Genomic DNA, 24662 nt, shown 5'->3' with positions numbered 1-24662 from the left:
AAGCAGAGCGCTTTGCCTCGGGGTTACGGCGCCGCGGCCCGTTGGGGGATTCCAGCCGAGGACGTAGCGGTTCCAGTCAACGTTTTTTTTGACTGACACACTTTTTAAATGGGATCGACGGGGAGGGACGCGTCGCCTCGGAGCTGCTGGTGACAATAGAGGGACGTTTACGCAGTTAGGTCTCCGGAGCGCCACAAAGCAACACGATCAGGCTGAAACAGTCGAGGCTGTAGAAGATGTAGAAATGGCAACAAACAACATAACGGTGTTTTCCAAACTTTTTTTTCGGTTGACACACTTTTTAAAAATGACAAACCATCACGACACAATTTTGAGCTTTATCTACAAATTGTGAGCGAAAAATGTGTGTTTAGTGGTTTAGTGGTTTAGTAGACAAAATATAAGAATCAATCAAGTTGCATTATGGGAACTGTAGGATCCAGAGTTTTTGTATCTTGACCCCATAGAGACTAAAACTTATCCATCCTCCAATTGTGTGGAATAGCAAATAATTATTCCTTGTAATTATTATTTATTGTTGTGTGTGTGTGCTCGTCAATGTGACAATTCGACTGTGAGATTCAGGCGCTTTAGATTGAATCAACCACACACACCCACACACACACACACACACACACACACACACACACTTATATTTATCCCCCAAACTGACTAACAAGCCAACTTTGGCATCAGAAATTGCTGCCATACAGATTTTTCGTGATTATCAAATGCGATCACAATGAGGATATAAATAAAGATGCGCTGGCCTCAAGCTTCGTAGGTGTTCAATGAACCGTGATATCCTGCATTGTCACATCCCAGCTCGATGGGGGAGGGAAGTAAGGCGCCGCGCTGCCGAACGCTGGTTTACGCTTTATCTCACTGAGCCACTTAACATCTGCTCCGTTGGCGTCGCACTCCCTCGTCTTCCTCTAGACGCCAACGAGCCGGCAGCTTCTCTCCGTAGGAGATGGGAGTTAGCGTTACGTTGTTGTGCGGCGGTGTGAGATGTGATGGCGTGTGATTGTGATTGTAAAGAGGGGGCATGCACTGTGATGGCAGACGACCACGAGAGCAATGAAATGCCTCAGAAGTCGTCAGCAGTGAAGCGTGAGGTTCACATTTAGGTTACTTTATTTATTTTTATACGAGACAAAAGAAGAATTTCATTGAAACACGTTTCTTTACTGTGCATATGATAATAAACCCTTTTGAAGCTTTGAATGAGACGCCACTTTAACATCCCGCCTGAAGTCAACAAACTCACACAGGAAGTCACGGAGATCCATCACGTTGATTTTCATTGAGAATATACCTCTCTCTCTCTCTCTCTCTCTCTCTCTCTCTCCCTCCCTCTATATCTCTCTCTCTTTCTCAATTCAATTGGGCTTTATAGCAAGATGAGATGAGATGAGATGGGCTTTATTGGCATAAAAGTTTTGGTAAAAATGTTGCCAAAGCATCAAAATACATATAATCTCTAATAATAATAATAATAATAATAATAAAAACATAATAATTAAATAATAATAATAATTATATATATATATATATGTAAATATGAACATTTAAACATTTCTATTAATTATATAATATGTAATATATATATATATATATATATTTATATTTATTGTATAAAGAGTGTATATATATATATATATTTCTCTCTCTGTGTGGCGCTGTAGTGAGAAACACTGCAGTTGCACCATCAGTCAGAGCCAGCAGCGTCTCTCGCTCATTCAGCGCTTCTCTCTCTCTCTCCGTCTCTCTCTGTCTCTCTCTCTCTCTCTCTCTCTCTCTCTCCACGCTCAGCACGCGCCGCTACTCGCCTCCTCACTGCATCTGTCCTCTCTCCTGCCTGAAGTGAGGTACCATGCATCCTGCTCTCTCCTCCTCCTCCTCCTCTCCGCCTGTCTCCAACCACCCCAGGGTGCCGTCATCCAACGGAGCGTTCTTGCTGCAAAGCCGGGGACCATAAACGCTGCGTTACGCGCTCGAGGACTTTGGAGACGGGACGAGGTTGTTTGTTGGGTCTGGGGACGGCTGTTGGAAACGCCGCCGTCGGAGCTTTCTGTTGGGATGCGGATCTTTGCGGAGCCTCTGCTCGCCGTGTAGCAACGCTCGATGCCTCTCAAAGTTGCAGGAGGGTCACACATCGATCCAGAACCTCATCCTGGTTTCTGAGAGACAACTCGTGTGTAAGAGCGCTCGCATCTGTAAATGTTGAATGTTGTGTCTTTGTCAGCAGAAGCAGGAGCCGTTCTTTTTGCCGGACCAGATTTGCAAGCATTTGCTTTTTCTCTGAAAGCGTGACCTTATTTTTATATTTAAGATGAGAGATGGGAGTTTGAGGGTGGTTATGTGTGTGGTGGTTGTGTGTTTGTGTGTGTGTACAGTGTGATGGTCCTCTCTCCACTTCTGGTGTTTGACTGAAAGGCTTAGCCGTGGTTGGAGGGCGAGGAAGGCTTGCCAGACACCCACTCCCTGCCTCCTGGCTCCCAGACAAACCCCCCTCCCATACACCCTCAAAGAAACGCTTTAAAAGAGCAAGCAGAGACTTTGTGAACAGAAATGGACTAATCGTAAATAAGCAAGAAACCAGATGTAAGTTGGAAATGGAAAAGTTGCAAAATAGTTTATTTAGAGGAGGAGGTGAGGAAGTTAAAACAGGGCAGAAAAATGAGATACAAGACGAAAAAGAACATCAGTCTTCATATCGCCACATGGAAGCAGCTTAGAGACGTGAGCCGAAGACGTTAAAGAGTGCTTTCATTGGTTTGTCTCTTCTTTCGTGGTTTAGCGGGACGTTTCCCTCGTCTCCTTGCACCGTTAACCCGCGACCCCTAACCTCTGCTCTTCTCAATGGGGCGACTCTCTCAGCGACTCATTCAGTGCTTCTTCTTCTTCTTCTTCTTCTTCATCCTTCTCCCTCCATCTCCATCCTCTCTCATATACTCAGGTGGAGTCAGACCGGCACAGGATCCCCGTCTCAGCTGCTCTTGACCTAACATCAGCCAAAAGACCCTGAACAATCTCACGCTCCCTTCATCCCCACCCGGGATTTCCACATGAGATTCATCAGCAGCAGGCAGAGCCGGCCTGGACCTCTGACTTTCAACTTTACATAACAACAACGAGGACAAACAAAAGGAGACTGTTAGGTCCTTTAAGGACTTCCACGACGCCTTGTTTTAGTGGGAGCCACTCTCGTGGCCTTCGCCGGCAGCCATGCAGGTGTCCTTTGCGTGTACGGACCACGGGCTGAAGGCCCCGCGTAACGGCGAGCACAGCAAGCAGAACGCCACCAGCCCCAACACAGCCAGCCAGGCCCGCGCCCGCTTCCGCACCGTGGCCCTGATCGCCCGCAGCCTGGGCTCCTTCACCCACCGGTACCACCACAACCTCAAGGAGTCCACCGCCAAGCTCACCGGCATGAAGTACCGGTACGTAGACCCGCGGTGGCGTGGGGGGGGGGGGGGGGGATTTAAGTTTGGTAAATGCTGTAAAAACCGGCCTCATGTGAATGTGAGAGAAAGACGTGTAATAACTGATAATATGATTTTAAAACTGAGATGAGAAGTGAGACTACATCAATTAGAAGATGGAGACAATGAAGATATATGAGCAGTGACAGGTGATGAGTGGGATGGTGTGTGTGTGTGTGTGTGTGTGTGTGTGTGTGTGTGTGTGTGTGTGTGTGTGTGTGTGTGTGTGTGTGTGTGTGTGTGTGTGTGTGTGTGTGTGTGTGTGTTCGAGGTGCAGATTTATTGGCAACTATATAATCATCACAATGAACGGAGCAGCAAGCGAGGGTTGGGGACGGTTTAGGATTTGGAGTTTAAATGCTTGCGAGTGGGATTTGATGACATTTCGGTGTAAAAGATAAAATACAGAAAATATCGTGTTTTTCAGGCACGTTGGTTTCCACCTCACGGACTGGTACACACTTACACATAAAACACTGTAGACGTTCCATCACATGACGAGATGAAGACGAGAAATAAAGATCATAAAGATATTACCGTACTAATATCATGAAAATAAGATATGGACCATAATAATCGTACAGTGTGACATGAGCATCAACATCTACAGAAAAATACAAATTTGACATTCTCACAATATATTATATATATAATATAATAATATATTGATGACCAAAAGGAGTGATGCTGAGCTGTTCGTACACGCAAAGTCTGTCTATACGGAATGTGTTTGAGGCGTTATGTGGAGCATAAGTGATGCTGCAGTAAAGTGTGTGTGTGTGTGTGTAAGTGTGTGTGCCAAAAGTAAACAATGCCCTCTTATCTCGGTGAGTGGGCTCTTAACGCAGACCAGTGGAGGAAAACAGTATAGCTCCCGCCTCACGTCGGAGAAGGGCGACATCGTGGCTTTTGGTTGATGGGAGAAGAGGGGATGATTGAGCTGGAGAGGAAGAAACGTGAAAAGGCAGAATTAGAGAGTGAATGAAAGAGTGGAAAATTAGGGCATGCGGGTCAGCTCACAGAAAAGAGGCAATTAGCAGCTAAATGTGTCCGCACAACCTCATCTCGTTTCCATAACGACGTCCAAAAGGCCAACTTTAGTCAAACAAGCCCGGCGATGCCATCGTGCTCTCTGGTTCAGCACTAACAAAAGATTTATTTCTATTAACCCAAGAAGATTCATTTCCATCAAAGATGTGTGTGTGTGTGTGTGTGTGTGTGTGTGTGTGTGTGTGTGTGTGTGTAACTCCATGATTTAAACGTTCTTTTTGTTTTAAATGTCATGAATGCTACCCGACTTGTAGCGCCTTCGTGAATACGGCTGGAGGATGATGAGTTCAAATGCCCTCCGATCATTTCCATCCTGCTGTTTCTCCAGACCGCTGACTCAGAGCTGTGCGGGTAAAGCAGACGCTGGTATTGTTTTGGACGCCATCTTGACATGGAATCTTATTTATTTATTTTTTTTCTTGAGGCAAAGCCAAGTCCAACAACTAAATATTCATCGTACAAACTCTTTGAAGTTTTCTCTGAGTGTGTGTTGTGTGTGTGTGTGTGTGTGTGTGTGCATTCAGCACATCGCATCACACACATGAGTGCACGTATGTACGTTAGATGTGAAGGCGTAGCATCGACTACTGATGCCACCATTCGCTGCATTGTGGTTGTCATGGCGATATATGGTGTAGCCAAATATGTAGCGTTGGCTCTCGTTGTCCTGTTGTTGCAACCTCCCGATGCTGTTGTTTTTCTTTGCTCTTGATGATAACACACAAACCCAGAAACGAGCATGACACAGGCTCAACTGTGTGGTGATGTAACACAGCGTGATGTCATCGATGGGAGCCGCCGGCCGGCCGCCTGGCCGAGCCTCAAGTTCATAACGGTCATCAGGCAGCAGACGGCCTCCTGACGGTCCAGGAGGTACGACGGGCAGATTCCCTCGGCTGGTTTGGAGCGGCGCTGCAGACGGCCGTGCGCCAATCCCTTCTGCCGGCTTCCTTTGGATTCAGGCTTATCAGGGCCGAGCAGAGAGAGAGAGAGAGAGGCGTCTGCTGTGTATACATCTGTGTGTTGACAGCAAAGCATCAAATATTTCTGTTGGGAACATCGTACTCGCTGTTCGCACGGACTTTAGGCCGTGTATCGATATTCAGAACACATTTTTTATTATTGGAATCAAACCAAAATATTTTATAGGATTTATGTCTATGTAATTATATATAAATATATATGATATATATATATATGTGTGTTTGTGTGCTGCAGCCCCAGAACGAATGTCATCCTGAATGAGCCTCTAGCTCCATCCTTTTAATTAAAAAGCTCAATTTAATACACCAATGAGCTATCGAACCTTAAAGCAAAAAAATACTGTGACTTCTGGTAACACTATCATTCCTCCTGAGTCGCCTAAATCATCGATAGCGGAGGACGGGTTTCTCCTGCTCGGATCTCATTACTCACATGCAGTATATTAATGTCACTGGAAAGTACTTTGTTATGATACAGTGTAGAGGCCGGGGACCTCCATCTCAACAGTTCACTGCACATTCTTTTTATATATTAAGCATGAAATCAGTAAAGAAATTAGCATTTTCCCACAAATCCCTGGGTGGGTTCAGACGAGGTGTGTGTGAGCTTGTGATGGAAGATTACGTGGAGGGCTGCTGCTTTGAGCCGCTGTGAGGAGGAGCGATGCCACCGCTGTCTGTCCACGGGGCGATAACGGACATCGTGCAGCTGTGGTCGGGATGCACCATCAATCAGGATCTGCTTTGTTGCTGCTCTGTGTGTGTGTGTTTGTGGAGGGAAGTCTGTGTGTGTGTGCACACATGCATGTTTGCATGACTTCTTGTGTGTTGCTGTTCCACGGCGTCTGCAGCTCTCTGAATTTTTTTTTTTTTTTGGCTCAGTTTTTCATCATACTTCAAAAATCTTCAATACAATAGATGCATTTTATGTTCAGACATCACTTCCTGTGTCGGCTGTTCTGCTGTGATGTTTGTTGCACTGATGAACCAGACAAGCCCCCCGAGGTTAAGATCCAAACTCCCAGTTAAACACGCCAGGACGTTTTGCATGCATTCTGCATTTTAATTAAAGGTCACAACTAAAATTGTTTTTTTTTTCTGCGAGCATAATGGTTTCATAATAGCGTGGCTTTGCAAGTGCTTTTTTTTTTTTTTAGTGTCCTCCGTAAACAGACTGTCATCACAAAGATAATCGGAAGCCATTAAAGTGATTGAAAACACTGCTGCATGTGTACAGTAGTACTAAAGGTAAAATAATATACAATCTATTTGAGCCCTTCTCATCTCTCTCATTATTATTATTATCATTATATGTCACTGGAAACAGTCTTAAATCACAGAAACACAAAGCCAGTTTGCATTGCATTGCATTAGTCATTTATTATATAACCTAATAATTGCTATGTATTGCTACATTGACACTCGAAGCAACTGTTTTTGTCTGATTTCCTCCAGAATTTTCTTTGATACGATTCACCTCAAAATGTTTCAGTTTGACGGAAACAGAAAGTAAACCTGAAAAGCTCTGGTGACATACTTCCTATATCAGGACTCCATGAAGGTTTTCTAGCCCCCCGCCCCCCCCCCCCACCTCGCTAAGCTCTCCGTTCTGAATCAACCATTTCATATCTGCCCACACGTTTTTCAATACAGAGTCAACCCACAGGCCACTAGCTTCAATCATGTGCATCGGCCGAAAGACACAGTTATCCTGCGAGAGACTCGACCCGTCGGTTTGGAAGAATAAATGTCAGCGTGTTTTTGAATCCGCCTTCCGCAACGCAGTAAAAATAACAAGATGTGTGTGCTGCATGAAAAAAATTAAAAAGTTGACTTCGGCCCTGTGGAGAGAGAAAAAAATATGAAAAAAAAAGCAGCTAGTCACGTTCTCTTATTGCACACACACACACACACATGCTCATTGTGCAGCACCCTGCAGGGAGCTGGCTGTCGTTTCCTATTTCTCATTCTGTGTCATATAGAATGCTTTATCTGCAGAGGGCGTTTGATCTGCTTCGACTCGGGGCTCGGACTAGCAACTCTGCACGTCTCTTTATTCTCCTCTCCGTCCCGCTCCCTGTTGTCGGTCTTTGCCGAGGCTTCAACCACGAGCTCTGTCGGCTTCATCACTGGTTTCTCTCCCCCGGCAACTCTGCTGGAGCTTTTCCTTCCAATTTAATCTCACATCCCCCTTGAAGTGCTTGATTTCTTCCCTACTTGCTTCTCACCCACACAGGCCCCGTCTCTGGTATATTTAGAATATGACCCACCTTTCTCCCCTGCACTGAATAGTTCTGATAACAACATTACGGATGCCTTCAGCAGCGCGGTGGGAACCGAGGAGGTGGGCGTCGGCTAATCCCTCCGCCCATCACGGCCCGCCTTGTGTGGGTTTGGTCAGTCTACTTTAATCCCCTGTTTACCAACAACCTCGACAGACAAATATTGATTTTAGCGAATCCAATATCAGGAAGGAAATGGTATGAAATGCCTGGGTGTGACTTGAGAAGTATTGGAGGGCTTTCCTGGGAAGAAAAGAAAAAAATAACTCCCACAATGAGAGTCATCCCTCCGAAGATTTAAGCACGATAACTGAAGCCAGATGTTGCCGTTTCTTTCTCTTTTTTATTTCATCTGGGGGTTCCACTAAGAATAGAACGTGCCACATAAAGTAGCATCTCGCAGGATGCTCATAAGCAGTGACAGGTTTATGTGAGGGGGCGTCTTCAAATGACTCATTTGTCATTTTACTTGGAGGCTTCTTTCGAGCAGCATCCGAGCATGCGGGGCCGAGCTGCACACCAAGTTGTTTATGTGCAGGTTTTTACAGACAAGACTTTCCTCAGCGTCTTCACCCACCATTTAGAATAGAATACATGAAGAAGTCTGCACCCATCCACTCTTAAACACACAGTTATTCATTCTCTTGACACGCTGTAATCCACGCCATCGTTAGCGTCCTGTCGCGGCGCCCACTTCAGACCTGGATGCTGGATTACTGTGCTGCTGTGTGGCTAATCATCAGGTACCGCGGCGACAGGAAACCGGCAGCGAGGTGGCGTCCACCATGTCAGCTCTGTTCCTCTCTCCTATCATTACGACGTCCTGTATTCATTTAAAGCGTCACACAAACAATGCAAACACAGCTAATGGAGGAGGTCCGGAAAAAACACACGGAGCAAACGGAAGCTTGTTGTTTATTGTGGAGATAACGTGCATCAACGTGTGAACAACAAGAGCCACCACGCCAGAATGTTCAACACATATTCCAGAGCAGATGTGTTACCCAGAGGGCCTTGCAATAAAAACAGCCACGAACGCTCCTCATCATCTGCGTGGTTTGCCCTCGATAACTCCCCGTGACTGACTACACACACACACATTCAGTGGGTATCACACTTGTAACCTACAGCACGGCCCCTCCCCCACGCTGTCATGGATCTGAGCTCCCACTCTATAATACATCAGAGAGCCGAGGAATCCAAAACCTCCTCCGCCGCGTCGGAGACGGGAACGCAGCCCACGACGCGCGACAGCGCAGCCATCCGTCTCTGCCTGTTTTAATTACATCGAAGAAAGATCCAGAATGTATGGGAATCAAGCCGTGTACACGTAAACACTTTGCTTCATGTGATTTCCCGCTTTCACTCGGCCGGCTCGGCTGAACTACACGACGCGGTGACGGATGCGTCGCCGTGTTGAACACCTAATGGAATTGGCTGAGGACACGGCTGCTTAGCACGCGCTCAGATCAGTCCGCCTGCAGCTCGACGCCGTTAGTCGTCACGGTGAAAAAAAGCACTGCTTGATTTCTTCATGGCCTCGTTTCATTCTAATGAGTGAACGCCTGCAATCAGAGGCTGTTTCCGTGTCAGGAAATCAGCATTTGGACATATTCTCCCTCCAGGGAAATGGAGCGTTACGCTGGCGGCGGCCCCGATGATTCTCTCAAACTGAATGTGTTTCAGTCCCACAGTGTTGTGCTTCCTCTATAAGTGAATCGCCTTTTCTTTTCTTCCACCTGCTTCCACACACAGGGGGAAAGTCATCCAACACTTTTGAGTTCCCCTCTCAGTTGGACGCTGATTGTAGAACAGATGCGAGATGAAGCTCTTCTCCTCCAGCGTGTTAACGAAGTGCAGCTCAGATCAGCTGGATGTAGATGAACCGCCGTGGAGGTCGTACACCGGGAGGTGCACCGATGCACGGTTAATTGGTGGAGGGAGGGATTAGTTTTGTGGGTTAGACAATCACGGTAAAAAAAGCCCGAGGACTGAAGTGCTTGGTGCTGCAGGAGGACGGATGTAAAAGGAAGAGAAGAGAGTGAGGGATGAGTCTGGAGAAACTAAGGGCAACCAGCCCGGCACCAAACAGTAATTGGATTTCAGGTCTGAGTATATGTTTCAGGGTGTTTTCCAGGGTCACCCTTCCAGAGAAGGTGATGGAATACATCACCAATCCCCTCCTGTGTAATCTCTCTGTTCCGATTCCCCATTGTCGGTGTGCATTCAGTGATCCTCCTGTTGGTCAAACATGAAGAGTGTCATCGATGCCTTAATCCCTGCAGACTGCATCCCACAAGTCATTTAGTTATTTCTGCCTATAAGCTCCACGAAGGCCAAATCGTTGTTATTTCATTTCAGTCGCTCGAGTTGTGATGTTGTGGTGGGGAACAGATAGATTTTGGCTTTATGCGTGCACCCGTAGTGAAATACAGCAGCACTGTAATTGGAATGGCATTCGTCTGACATATTGAACATAAACAACGCTGTTATTGTAATTGTACTGAAGCTTTTATCCTGTTTTTCTTCATAGGAACCTGGGGAAATCTGGCTTACGTGTCTCCTGTCTGGGGCTCGGTGAGTACCTCGTAATCTGTGTGTGTGTGTGTGTGTGTGTGTGTGTGTGTGTGTGTGTGTGTGTGTGTGTGTGTGCGTGTGTGTGTGTGTGTGTGCGTGTGTGTGTGTGGGTAGTGATGAGCCAGTAAACAAAGAGCAGAGAAGGGGGGAATGTTTTATATTTCATTATATTATTTCACCCCTTTCCAAACCTCATGCATCCTTCGTGTGTGTGTGTGTGTGTGTGTGTGTGTGTGTGTGTGTGTGTGTGTGTGTGTGTGTGTGTGTGTGTGTGTGTGTGTGTGAGAGGCGGCACAAAGCTGTTTACAGAGTGTTAATATTTTCCCTGTTAATATTTAATCAACAGCGCTGGTTTCAGCAAACAAGTTCAATTATCACACACATTCAATGCACACAGTAAACACTGTCATTCATCTCCATAGAACAGATTTGTTTAGTGAATCTCTAGTGTGTGTGTGTGTGTGTGTGTGTGTGTGTGTGTGTGTGTGTGTGTGTGTGATCAGCTCGTATGATGGGGGTGTGTCTCCTAAGTAACTCGAACCAATCAGAGGAGTGGAGCTGCGCATGCTCGGCCCAGCAGACACTGGGGGGGACAGATGATTGGTTAATGAGCGAGTTCATCGTCCCTGTAGTGATTTCATTTAAAGGAATTAGCTGGAGCACATTCAGCAGCGGGGAGGAATAATCACGAGGCATAACCATCCTTCAACCTGGAGGAATTAGTTTGAAGCCTGAGGTTAGAAAAGCCTCAGTAGAGCCGTAGAGCCCTGGACCAAAACATCGATTCCTCCTTGTGCTGATTTGTTAAGATGAGTAAAGAAAAGGAATCACAAAACAGCTTGTCGATGTTTTATCGTCCCATAAAACATGCATAGATTTGATCATATTTTAATTGAATACTTCATATAATACTTATTTGCTTTCTTGAGACTTAGATGAGAAGATTGATAAATAATAAAAAGTGTTCCCAGTACAGATCCCTGTTGGACTCCAGTATAATAATGGTAGTGATACATGCATATTTAATTATAGCTTATTACCAACAAAGCCTCTTTAAGCTGTTGACATATGACAGGAGGCTCTCCGTCTTTCTGCTCCAACCTGTTTATAGAAGGAAAGAATGAGGGAAGAAACAGCAAAAATAATGTGCGAGTGTCTAGAGAGTAGTTCAGGTTTAGGTTATCTTTATTATCCACACAGCCGGGGTTCACATACAACCAACATCGGGAAGAAAACATGACATAAAAATGAATAAAATAGTCACACGGCGGTAATTTGACTATTTACTCGGTCTGTCAACCGACTATATTGTATTTACACTCGGCCAAGTTGAACATGCTACTTACTTTAGCAATAGTTAGCTCGCCGAATGGCTTTCAGAAAAGTTTAGTAGTGGTGGTCGTCATTGTAGTATAGAGAACAACACAGTTTGGATGAGGTCGTGGATGAATGTGGGTTTGAGTCCCTTCAGGAGCCTATTTTTACATTTAGTTGAGTTAATAGTTTCTGTTTTATTTCTTATCTATTCTTTTCAGTCAGTGTTTGGTTACGTTCATGAAACAAAATGACTTAAATGTACACATCCTACAGTCGGCTGCAGACAATTCAACAATGTGAGGGCTCTATTGATTTTAGGTGGGACTGTAATATGCTCGGATATATTTTTACACATACCAAGGATGTTTCAGAAAACATCTAATATCTGTGTCTCCTATTGTATGAGTGTCTTATATATTGGCTTCTGACACCTTGTGTCTAAACATGAAGTAACTAAACTAACGAACGTAAGGCAGCAAACATTTGGCTTCATGACGGCACTGTTGTCACGCGTCCAAGTGGTTATTAATGCACGACCAAAAGTGATGGTGAGCACGAGGTCTTGTACGTGTTGTTGTTTGTTCCAAAGTGTTGACTGTGATGTTTCCTTCCAACAGGTACGTGGGTCACTTTCGGGGGTCAGATCTCTGACGAGGTAAGACGCCGCGTCGCATCTGTTATTCACTCGAGTCGTGGTGACATGAGATGACATGTTGGCTGTTGGTAAATGTTGGGAGCATTTAAGTGGAACTGGATGTCGTTCGAGTAGACCAATAAATTTCCTGATACTGTATCACATCCCGCTGTGTCCAAAGTCCAAGTGCTCCGGTCTCATTGCCCCACCGGGACCACCAGGACCAACCAACAATCTCACCAAAACAACAAACCAACAGAACCGGGGCCGAGTGCAGAAAGAGAGAGTCATCAGGAAAGAATTGGCCTTTCCCATGTATGGCTCAGAATAAACAGCAGAAGTAGGTCAGAGTAGTCTGGGAAACGTATCGAGCGGTAAACAACTTTAATCAACAAGCAGCCCGACGCTTTTCCTGCTGATCTCAGTGGAGCAGAGCTTTACGCTCCCTGAGCTTCTTCTTTGTGAAGTGTAATCTTGTGTCTCGTCCTGTGTTGTGGAGGCTGTGATGGAAACCTTTCTTTGTCCGTGTCAGGTGGCAGAGCAGCTGATGACCATCGCCTACGAGAGCGGGGTTAACCTGTTCGACACGGCGGAGGTCTACGCCGGGGGCAAGTGAGTTAACATGGTTGGTTGTCTGCAGGTTACACCCCCGGACCGGGAATAATTCACTTGAGAAAGTAGGAAAACGAAAAGGTAGCGAGACGCTAACGCGATTTACATAATCGTATTCATCACCGAAGGCTCCCCATTATGTTCACAGCTCAATCTAACTGCATAGGCCTCGACGTTGTCTCACTGAATAATGCGAGGCGGGCCGGAGGTGTACGGGGATGAATATTCATTTCAAGCTTGTGGGTGAAATTCAGGCATTCAATCCAGGCAGTTCATCCGTTATCTTGTTCTCCTTGTGATTTCAGATAACCGTCACGCTTACATGCTCTTACACACAAACGGCAGCCGGAGATCTAATCTCATCATCTTCCTGTGCATTTCTTCTTCTTCACAGAGCGGAGATAATCCTGGGAAACATCATCAAGAAGAAGTGCTGGAGGTGAAGTTCAGTCTCTTCAGGTTGTTAGTGTGTTCTGTGAGGAGGTTTAGCGTGTGTTCATAAACACCTCATGGCCAAACGGATGGGAAGCATCAGTGAGGTCAGGCTGATGTTGGCTGATAGAACCCTGAAAAGCATTTCTTTATGGCTCAGTTTCTGCATCAAATCTAAATATACCTTATCTGAGTTTGGCCAGCGTATTAGCATGCTAACATATGCTAATTAGCACACACCCAAAAAGACCTGGTACAGCTGAGATTCATGAGAATGCCATTAGTTTGGCAGATATTAGGTCACAAACCAAACTATTGACCAAACTGAATCTTTGAACTGATGTCGGATCAAAGTTTTTACATCCTCTGGGAACAATGATGTCAATGAACAATGTTGGTCCGTCCAACCTGCTGGTAGAGTGACAGGAGAGATGAGGGAATCACTCGGGGTAATTAGGCTTCACCCTCCGGAGACCCTGATTGGCTGAACTGATCCATCCAATGAGATATTTCAGTCTTCAGGCCTAGAGCTTCTATGATGACATCCTGCTAGCATGGCTGATGGTTAAACAGAAATATGTTTTCTTCCTCATTACTTCAGTTATGTTGTGATCTCAGATTTATGTTCGGATCCCTTCTTGGGAATCACATATTAATGGACGCTTTCACATTAAAATATCCCTTTACAAAAAAAACGTAAACGGTGAAAACCAGCCCAACGATGCTCAGTATGATCGTGTATTTGAAGTGGGGGAAGCAGCAGAATGTGCGTCCGTCTCACCTGCAGGATCTTAGTGCGTTAATTCACTGAAAGCCGTGTAAGAACATAAAAGTAGCTGGCTGTCTCTGGCAGCTGAATATCCAGCAGACAGCTGAGTGTGAGCTCGTATCACTATCGTGCGTCTGTTCTGTCTGAGCTGCCAAACTGCAGCGATGAGACCCGGCTACGTCCGTCAGCCAGCTCAACATCTCGCCACTGCATGCCTCAACTCTGGATCTTTTCAAATATTGATCCTTCAAGCGTTGGGGTGAATAGTCTCTTTGAGATTTTTTTCATAGGACTCAGACACGTCTTTCTGACGACCTTCTGATGTTTCTGTCTGTCTGTCGTGCCTCAGGAGATCCAGCCTGGTGATCACCACCAAGCTCTACTGGGGAGGAAAGTAAGTGTGTGTGTGTGTGTGTGTGTGTGTGTGTGTGTGTTTGTGTGTGTGTTGTGTCCAGCATATTAATTTCCCTCCACAGCTGTTCGCGCTATCACACCAACAACAGCTACACATGAAAACGTTAGCCACTGAGCGTGACGGGGCATCGACCGCGGTCGCCGCACACGGAGGACACACACTTACACACACACACACACACACAGATTCCAACATGGCCGTCCTCGCTTCCCTTTATACCCTTCGCCAGCATTCTTGCCACACTGCCAGCGGTCATGTGTGTCTCCGTTCTTCGTCTCCGCGGGTTCATCCTCATCCTCGGTATCTGGTGTATCAGTGGAGGAGGGCCCGGGTGCCATCGTGCACATTTTGTTATACAGGCTGATTCTCTCAAGACTGTCGTCAAGGAGGCAAAAATCAGCCTCAACTACTTAACCGCCCGCCGAGCATCTCATCACCAAACAGGCAGCAGATATTCTAAACACTCTATTCCACGTTTGCACTTCCCTCCTCTTTTTTTTTTTTTGCACAGAAGGCGTGATGATACGGAGGAAGGGCAGCGTGTTGGAGTTTGAACTAAATGATTATAATCCTGAGCAGGCTGGAACGCCACAGGAAGGAGGGAGAGTGTGACATGAAGCAAGGATAAGAAAAGAAGACAGCAAAGAGAGACGCCATGTTACGACGGCGTATCAGGGCCACTGAAAACACCAACGGAGCCGAAAGAAGGGGGCAATATTCACACATTTGCCACTTTATAAAGTCACAGATTTGCTACTTTATTACGATCTTAACAACCGGCATCTATGCTAGCTAACTTCCTATGAATGTACATTTGTATCTAATGACAACATGTGACAACACCTCGTTAAGGTCCTTAGGGTGATGATGCTGATGCTTATTGTTAGCTAGCGTAAAGGCCAGTTGTTAGCATCGTAATAAAGTAGCAAATCTGCAACTTTATAAACTCACAAATTTGCCACTTTTTTCTCAGAATATTGCTCTCCTCGCTCTGCTCCAATATGCCGTCGTTCCATGTAACTAAAAGAAATGAAAGGAATTCAGTGTATAAAATGAAAGTGCAGACGTGGGGAACATCAGGTGGATCCACTGAGTTGTGGAGGTTTGTAGGTGTGTTGGTCTGATGACATCACAGCTCCACCGTGTTGGTCGTCACCCATCTCAGCTGCTTTTTCTAAACCCGCCACACACAACGCAACGGGTTAGCGGCCAGCCGGTGGACACGGCGGAGCATTGATCAGCGACTTGATTTCCCTCCGGAGCTGGTGGAGACCAAAACAGATCAATAAGCAGAGAGAATATTGGTCTTACGTTTGTCAGGAGGCCAGAAACGCGGCACTAAATGACCGCTGATGTTGCTCGTGTCGGCTGGATGTGTAAATCGTTGCAATTGTTCGCCGTAACAACTTTATACGGTGGTGTTAGTGTTTCTGTTTCGAACCCGTTGTACTCCGTTGTACTCCGTTGTACTGTGGTCAAGTAAAGTTCCTCCACTCCAAACTTTACTAAAGTTTTAGTTTTAGTTAAATTAATCAACACGGTACTCGATCCAGAAATCTGTTAGATTCAACCTTTCTGTGGCTGCAGGCTCCTCAGTCATCTGTTTGTTATGCAGGCTCTGGTTCAGCATGTTAATGATCTCTGTGTGTGTGTGTGTGTGTGTGTGTGTGTGTGTGTGTGTGTGTGTGTGTGTGTGTGTGTGTGTGTGTGTTGCAGAGCGGAGACAGAGAGAGGCCTCAACAGAAAGCACATCATTGAAGGTAATAAGTCGATTTCCTCTCTGCTGCTTCGTCCTTCACATCACCCCGTCACTCCCGTAACCTCCCCTTTATCTCCCCCCTTTATCTCCCCCTTATCTCCCCCCTTTACCTCCCTCCTTTATCTGCTACCTCCCCCCCCATGCCTTTACCTCCCTCCTTTACCTCCTACCTCCCCCTCCCTCCTTTACCTCCTCCCTCCCCCTCCCCCCTTTACCTCCCTCCTTTATCTGCTACCTCCCTCCCATGCCTTTACCTCCCTCCTTTACCTCCCTCCTTTATCTGCTACCTCCCTCCCATGCCTTTACCTCCCTCCTTTACCTCTTACCTCCCCCTCCCTCCTTTACCTCCTCCCTCCCCCTCCCTCCTTCTCCTCCCTCCTTTACCTCCTACCTCCCCCCCATGCCTTTACCTCCCTCCTCCCCCTCCATGCCTTTACCTCCCTCCTCCCCCTCCATGCCTTTACCTCCTACCTCCCCCCCATGCCTCCCGTCTGTGTCTCCCCCCTGCTGGTTGGTTTCTGTCAGCGTGGGCAGCCGGCTGACTTTGAGAGTTGTATTTGCGGTACAGATGTTTCCAGTGTTGTGTTTTAATAAAACAAGTGTTCTCCGGTTGTCTGTAGCCGTCAGACGCTCCTCATTCAGCCCACGTCTAGAAGACTTGCTGCCTTTTCTCAAGCTTGTAACGACATCGCTCCCTCATCGCAGTGACCCCCCCCCCCCCCCCCCTGCACTGCTATCCGGTCTACGGCGCAGTGCACCTCGTGCAGTGACTCAGCGTTCTCCCATGTTATAAATATTCACAGCAGTGTCTGCAGCCCCCCCTGGGGGGTGGGGGGGGGGGGGCGGACACTGGGGAAGGAAGTGCTGGAATAGAACAAGTGGGACGAAAAGTGAAACCAGTCCAGATAATGGTGTCACCCGGGAGAGAAAGGTGCCCTGCCACCGCTGGTTGTACATCCCTCCAGAGGCCTGTCAATGAATCACTCCATTGATTAATGACATTAGCTTGGGGGGGGGGTCAAACTTTATGATCGGTAGCAGAGATCAGCACCAAGTGTTTACCATCAAACTCACAGGACAAAAGGAATTCCTTGATGGTTTCACAGAGACTTTCCTAGAGCACATCATTAAATGGATTATTCATCACCATATTATATATATATATATATATATATATATATATATATATATATATATATATCTTATATATGTATAAGACAGCACAAGACAGCAGAAGGTAGTTGGGATGGTGGTGCAGACTCAGATTAGGACCGTGGGGGGCTGAGATGGTTGGAGTGCAGAAGACAGAGGGAGGAGTGAGTGGTTGGAACGGCGGCGAGGAGAGCAGAGAACTCACAGCCGGGATTAACGGGGTGAACGATGAAGCCTCCGGCACTAATCTGCTCACACTCACACACACTCTCACACACACACACACTAACACACACACACACACACACACACTAACACACTCACACACACACACACACTCTCACACACTCCGTTATGACTGCGTTCCTCCTTTGTGACAGTCTCCTGTGTTCACCTTTAATCTCACGTCTGGTTTCCTTGCTGTGTAAACGGGGTCTGATGTGCTCACAACGCTTTGTTGCCGTCTCTCATCCTCCCCTCAACGTTTCCCTTCCGACGCATACTGAAAGCTTAAAGAGAGAGAGAGAGAAATGAGCAAGGCCTCTCCCTCCTCGTCTCTCTAATCGTCCTGTCAGCTTTGAGTTTTTCGGTTCACCAAAACAGCATTCGAAGGATCAGAGTTTGCGTAGATGCACAGCTTTTCACCGTAGATCTCGTTACCTGGAGATGGTGGTCTGAACTCGGCGTGACACAGATTAACCTTAGTATGAGTCATGGTTATGGGTCTTCATGATAATTTTCTAAGTATATACATACATACTGTACATCCATAAACACATACAGACTAACAATCTAATTTTAGTGTAAAGTCGTTGCTGTAGCTCATCTACATGTTGAATAACTAGCAGGGAGACTTGGAGGCTGATCCGTGATTGGTCCTCTGAGAGTCCAAAGGTGTTGGAGGACAAACGATACTGTAGTAAGTCTCCTCTAGTCCGCCGGCATTAGCAGAAGTATTTCTTGGTGGAGGGATGGCACGCAGGGCTCACGCTGAAGCCTCACTTGTAAGTGTGTCATCATACCAACCATTGGGGATTATAAATATGTATGGTGATGTGTGAACGCTGTCGGTGGTAACACGTCTGTTCCAGCAGAACAACAAGCCGACTCAGTGTTGATGTTTTATCTTCCATCTCACCTGGTTTCTCCCTGCAGGGCTGAAGGGTTCCCTCCAGAGGATGCAACTGGACTATGTGGATGTGGTGTTTGCCAACCGGCCAGACAGCAACACTCCTATGGAGGGTGAGTGATAGCTGTTAGGGGGGAGGAGGGGGGGAGGAGGAGGGGGGTGACAGGGACAATGCATGTTGTTCTGTAACATGAGAAGGTGAGAAATACTGACACCTCACCGTACCGGAGACTTTCTGCCTTTGACACACACACACACACACACACACACACACACACACACACACACACACACACACACACACACTTCAAGTAATCCGACAAATTTGCCTCATCTCTCATCCTCTATTTTAGTCTGTCTCCGTCTCTTTCTCTTTCCGTCTCTGTGGGATCACTAGTTTCCATGGGGTCTCTACTGAGCTCTTCAGAAGCAGGATTATCCCCCCCCCCCCCCCCCCCCCCCCCCAGGGGACGCTGGTGTATTTCTGGGCCGGTCTCTCTACATACAAGCCCTTCGGTGTGCTGCAATCCCTTCACACTGTCATGCTGCCTTTCCCCACACGTCTACCTTACGTGACCCACGTAATGTAAGCGGTACTAATAATTCCCCAGCTTAGGATCAATAAAGTATATCTATCTATTTATTTAGATGTTCTTTTGCACAATTCTGGTCTCTTCCTCTGCCCTCTGGAGCCTCTCTTCTATGTGATCCCAACCCAACAGGTCATATGTGTCCCTCGCTGTCACTGGTGGGACTGGTGGGACTGGTGAGTGGCAGTCAGCCCCTGCAGCCCGCTGCATAGTAACCTGTCTCTGCACATAAAGTCAACATTGACAACTGAAGTCTAATCTGATTGATGGATTTATTGATGGAAAGTCTGAGTGCACGGAGAGAGAGATGACAGATCAAGACGTTTTGCCTCCAGTAGTTCTGCCATACAGTCGCTCCATTAATCAGTGGATCAGGAAGCACGTGTTCCCTTTATCCATGTTTCCAGCGTGGAGCATGAATCACGTATAGAAGGTCCGGTAACACCGGAGAGAGGAGGGTCTGCAGGTGGAGTCTTCTGTTGGGGGTGACGTAGCAGTTCCCTCGATTGACACGCACTTAAAAACAGGGTGATCAGGATTACGTTGTTTTAAGGAATGTCAAGGTAACAAACAGGTGTGTGTGTGTGTGTGTGTGCATTCATGTGGAATTCCCGTGTTACATTTTGTCCTCGTGACTTTAACTGCTTCCGACTTGTGTGTGAGACAACACGCGTCCCCTCGGGGACACAACAGTGATGTCATCGCTGCAGCATCTCGCTTTGTTACCGTCATCGCTTCCCTTCCTCCCGTCCCATCGTCCTTCTTTTTCCTCTTTCTCTTTTTTCCCCTCCCTGCTCGGCTTTCACTTGCTGTGTATTTTTTTGCTTGACATCCGGTCTAACAGGCCAAATATCCAACGCGCTGCTTCCTTTTCTGAATCTGCCTCCTTTGCTCCGCTGCTCATTACTATTGCAGTCACTTATAGCGACGGGACTGTATGGACGTTCTTCCTTCAGGGGTTAAAAGCTGGAAATTATCTCACATGCTGGTGAAATAGTGTAGTATATAGTGCATATATATATATATATATATATGATTAGAAATGGGCCTTGAGGAGAAGCGCCTGTGCCATTGTGGATCCATTGTTTTAATAGCTATTTCATAGCCTGCAGAGTAAACTGTCCAAATCTCAGCACAACGTTGCTTTCCAATCACTCGGCATAATTTTTTTTTTTTTTTTTACAGAGCAATATGCAGCAAATTATATCCATTCAATCAAGTGAACCTGAAAAATAACCCCCGGACAGAGAGAATAAAGAAACTACGATGAGTTTAGTATATGGACTGGAAACAAGGGGAGACCGGTAGCTGCACTCACTCATTAACATGTTACATTATATTTGTTTGTATACAAACCGAAGAGTCAAAATGACACAAAGGGTCGATGTGTGTAAGAGTGAGGGGGATTATTTGTGTACATGTACCTACTTTGCTTTCCCAGTTTGTCCCCTGTGTCCTTTCATCCCTTAAAATCCCTCGTTCTCTCCGTTATGGAGCAGATGCACAGTTATTCCTCTCCCCTCCCACCTGCCCACACACACACACACACACACACACACACACACACACACACACACACACACACACTTGCTCTCTGATGAAAAGAAATCACTCTTTTTTTAATCACACTGCTGTGATCTCACGCTTTCCTCCCCGCTGCAAATGTTTCATTCACCATAACGTTGCTCTAAAGTAGCAGATGTTTTCATTAATGCATAAATTAAATTAATACATTTAAATGCAATTACAGACTCACGCAAGCAATAAATAGAATAAAGACATCACATGAACGACTTCATCTCCTTGTTGTGAGACAACAAGACGCACGTTCTAAATCAAATCGGGCGCTGTCGTACGGTTCATTATTATTGTTATATATGATTTTTTTTTTTCATCCACTCATCCACCCACCATTCCTTACCCGGGCACAAACCTCTAAAAGCCACTGTGGCTGAGTTCAGCGCCTTCAGCCATAACTACGATGTGTTCAGCGGCAGCAGCGTTGTGCCGAGGTCGGCTGTTCATGTCACGCCTGCAGGGTTCGGACACATGAACTCATGATCCAAAGAATAAAGAATATCTCCTCACACAGGAGTTTAAAAGGACCCAAGCGTTTCTCACATTTCAAGCAGAATCTTTGTTCGTTTCCAAAGGCTTTTCTCATGAGAATAGTATTTATTCTCTGGGGAAATCTAATGTCCTTCTGTGTATGTAATGTGAAAACATTGTAAGTTAAAATGAATATGAATTGAGTTTGAATCTGGTTTTCCTGCAGGTTTCTTTTTTTTTATAAAAGTTGTGGCGCCACCCACTGTTTGATTATTGTCAGTGTTCACATCTGCTCTGTTTAATGTGTTTCGCAGAGATCGTGAGATCGATGACACATGTGATCAACCAAGGGATGTCGATGTACTGGGGGACGTCCCGATGGTCTGCCATGGAAATCATGGTGAGGGATGGGTAATACATCATATGTCATCATATTGTGGGAGCGTTTTTAATACCATGAACACGCCTAGAAACCGTCTAAATCAACCAATTACAAGACACGTGTCTCTGTAATTGCTTTTTTTCAGAATGGTACTCTGGTTTCAGAAAATGGGGGGAAAAAAGCAATTACAGGTGACGGTTTGAGTTTCTACGCGGTTTAATGTGCTGAACATCACCTCCACAACTAAACAAGTCATTTCTGATTGATATTAAAATACATCTATAATGATATGGAGCACAGTGGGGGGTTCTTCTGCTTATGTAGATATCTATTTGGCTGCGTCTATCGGCACGTCTTTGTACTTTAGAGAGGATAATGAAATCCATACAGCAGTGGGAGTAGGAACAACAAGGAGAGATCATCTTTCACATGAAGGTCAGTGTTGCACATCTCATAAAACATGTCTCCCCTTTTCTTTTGATTCCCTCTTCATATTGAATCAGGAAGCGTATTCTGTGGCCAGGCAGTTTAATCTGATCCCACCGGTGTGCGAGCAGGCGGAGTATCACTTCTTCCAGAGGGACAAAGTGGAAACTCAGCTGCCGGAGCTCTACCATAAGATCGGTGAGTCCGCGGGACGTTTCTACTCCTGAAGTCAGGCGATGGACGGTACATCCCGTTGTTCAGTGACTCTGCTCTATCGCAGGTGTGGGCGTGGTCTCCTGGTCTCCTCTGGCCTGTGGAATCATCACCGGGAAGTACGAGAACGGCGTCCCAGAATCCTCCAGGGCCTCCATGAAGGTACAGCTCAGTATTGCATCCATTAATGACAGTTAGTTGTTTTCCTTGCTTTGATTCCAGGGAATGAAAAAGCAGCACATTTAAAACATACGATGAAAGAGAACAATATTACTCCAATACTTTTTTGTTGTTGTTGTTTTTCCATCCTTTAGACATCCAAAAATATATTAATAAATAAATACTTAAGTGTCTGGCGTAAAGTTAATAAACGTATATCCCATCTACACATATACACAGATAATTATATACATCTGCATACCTACAAATAATAAGTAAGGAGTATTTAATGATAACTACGTAATTAATATAAATGATAATGCTTACTTATGCATTCTCCCTTGTATATCTATATACACATACACATCAAAAGGTATAAGAGTGTGTTAAAAAAATAATAACAGTAAAAATTAAATACGGGAATAATAATTATGATAAATTAACCAAAAAAATACATAATAATAATAATAAAAAATACAAATAAAAGAGAATAAATAACAAAAGAGAATAATAATCATGATAAATGAACCAAAAAAATATATAATAATACAAATTAAATAGAATATATAAAAAATATATAATCAAAATAAAACATTGGAGAGGAAGGGATAAGAATCATGTTTTTTTTAAAGTGAAATAGAGCAGGAGTGTGTGGGAGAATAATCTCTGAAAAGAAAAAACACCTTTGTAGGGAGTTTGTCAGCTCAGATCAGATCAGCTACTGCTTACATTTTAACCACCTGCCTCATGTCACTCTCATCCAATGAGGACAACACCAGCAGTTAGACATAATCCCAGTTTTGAGACATAACTGTGATTTTTTTTATCCATGAACTGCTCCTCCAGCCGTACCAGTGGTTGAGGGAGAAAATAACGAGTGAAGAAGGGAGAAAACAACAAGCCAAGCTGAAGGATCTGGCTCACATCGCCGAGAAGCTTGGCTGTACGTTGCCGCAGCTAGCCATCGGTAAGACGGTCGGCGGTGCATTCCTTCTCTCGACCTCCTGTCTGATACCATAACAACCTTTCTCTGATCTCCAGCCTGGTGCCTGAGGAACGAGGGGGTGAGCTCCGTGCTGCTGGGATCCTCCAACCCGACCCAGCTGACGGAGAACCTGGGAGCCATTCAGGTACGAAGGCTGTTCCCTGAGCCTGAACACCGATGGGATCATGTGGTCTAACGGCGTTCATTGTGTGTGTGCTCAGGTGATTCCAAAGATGACGGCGGGGATCGCCTCCGAAGTGGATCATTTACTGGGAAACCGCCCTCACAGTAAAAAGGACTACCAGCATTAGGAGGGGACCCCGTCCCGGTGAACTCTGCTCCGTGGACGCTGATGGAAGCTTCTCACAGCCATGGCACCGTTGCTGCGTGCCCAACTCTGCTTGCATCTGACTGTTATGTGTGACTGCGTAATGTGTTCTGCTTGGCTCCTCGTTCCGTATGAAGATCAACCGGTACTCATTACTGTAACGCGAGCTACCCGACAAAAACATGCATGCTTCCGCTACAGCAGCCGGACGAAACCACACCGGACGAAACAGCCCAAAAAAAGTCTGTTCAGCCTCCAACAAGCCGCTGAAACTCAAATTTTAAAGAAGCGTAAGTTTAGTGAATGGAGAAATAGATTACTGCACCATCAAGCTCAAGATGATCGACGACTCGCCAGTTACTGAACAATCAAGGGTGGAAAAAAAGAAAACTCAAAAAGGTACTTATTGTCCAAAACAGTATGAAATGAGCTTGTGACGGTGAGTGCTGCAAACACATTAGTATCAAAAATGTACCAACGTTCCAGAAATCTACTTTACTAGACATTTGTGATGGCGTGTGTAATTGGGCCTCGTTAGATCCGGAGCTGGCCCGTCAATGGGATCATTTCAGAACTGGATTAACTGGAGTTCTGCTCACAATGTAGTCCCCAATACCAAGAGAGCTCAGTTAGACTAAAACATACTTCAATATGTACTGATATTACATCTGTATGATATTAAGCAGCTATGTCAGAATGAGCTTTTCATTCCCTTGTGTTGTATTTTTTTCACTTATGCAAAAGGACAGCGTACTTCCAGACTGTGTCCGTTAAACCCATTTTTTTTTTAAATTTGGACTACGCCAGACTTTCTGTCAGTACGGATAATGTCATTTAATTTCAGTCCGTGTTGTGGTTTAAAACCTTTGTCTAGTCGAAGTTGGGGAGATCATCCTCCTGAGGGGGAGTTGTGGATTTAAAGGAGTCATCA

At 45.6% G+C, this 24662-nt stretch overlaps 1 protein-coding gene across 5 annotated transcripts in view; it reads left to right on the top strand.

The window, feature by feature from the left end:
* Positions 1–24651, top strand: part of kcnab1b (potassium voltage-gated channel subfamily A regulatory beta subunit 1b) — a 29828-nt gene extending 5177 nt beyond the window's left edge. For 2 of the 5 annotated variants that reach the window (XM_084006791.1, XM_084006790.1), the window contains 13 exons: positions 10337–10380; positions 12315–12352; positions 12864–12943; positions 13338–13382; positions 14494–14538; positions 16276–16319; positions 18626–18712; positions 21553–21638; positions 22124–22244; positions 22327–22421; positions 23265–23385; positions 23460–23548; positions 23625–24651. In XM_084006791.1, the coding sequence (XP_083862917.1) occupies positions 10337–10380; positions 12315–12352; positions 12864–12943; positions 13338–13382; positions 14494–14538; positions 16276–16319; positions 18626–18712; positions 21553–21638; positions 22124–22244; positions 22327–22421; positions 23265–23385; positions 23460–23548; positions 23625–23714 (985 nt within the window). In that variant the 3' untranslated portion in view covers positions 23715–24651. Of the gene's footprint in view, positions 1–1850; positions 2202–2962; positions 3447–10336; positions 10381–12314; positions 12353–12863; positions 12944–13337; positions 13383–14493; positions 14539–16275; positions 16320–18625; positions 18713–21552; positions 21639–22123; positions 22245–22326; positions 22422–23264; positions 23386–23459; positions 23549–23624 lie in introns of those variants that run through there. The other 3 variants (XM_084006792.1, XM_084006793.1, XM_084006794.1) reach the window with 3 other exon arrangements.
* Positions 24652–24662: the final 11 nt, after the last annotated feature.

Source organism: Eutrigla gurnardus, assembly GCF_963514095.1.
Source record: "Eutrigla gurnardus genome assembly, chromosome: 4".
Lineage (NCBI taxonomy): Eukaryota > Metazoa > Chordata > Actinopteri > Perciformes > Triglidae > Eutrigla > Eutrigla gurnardus.
Note: the sequence above shows the minus strand (reverse complement) of the source record. Positions and strands in the feature narration are given on the sequence as shown.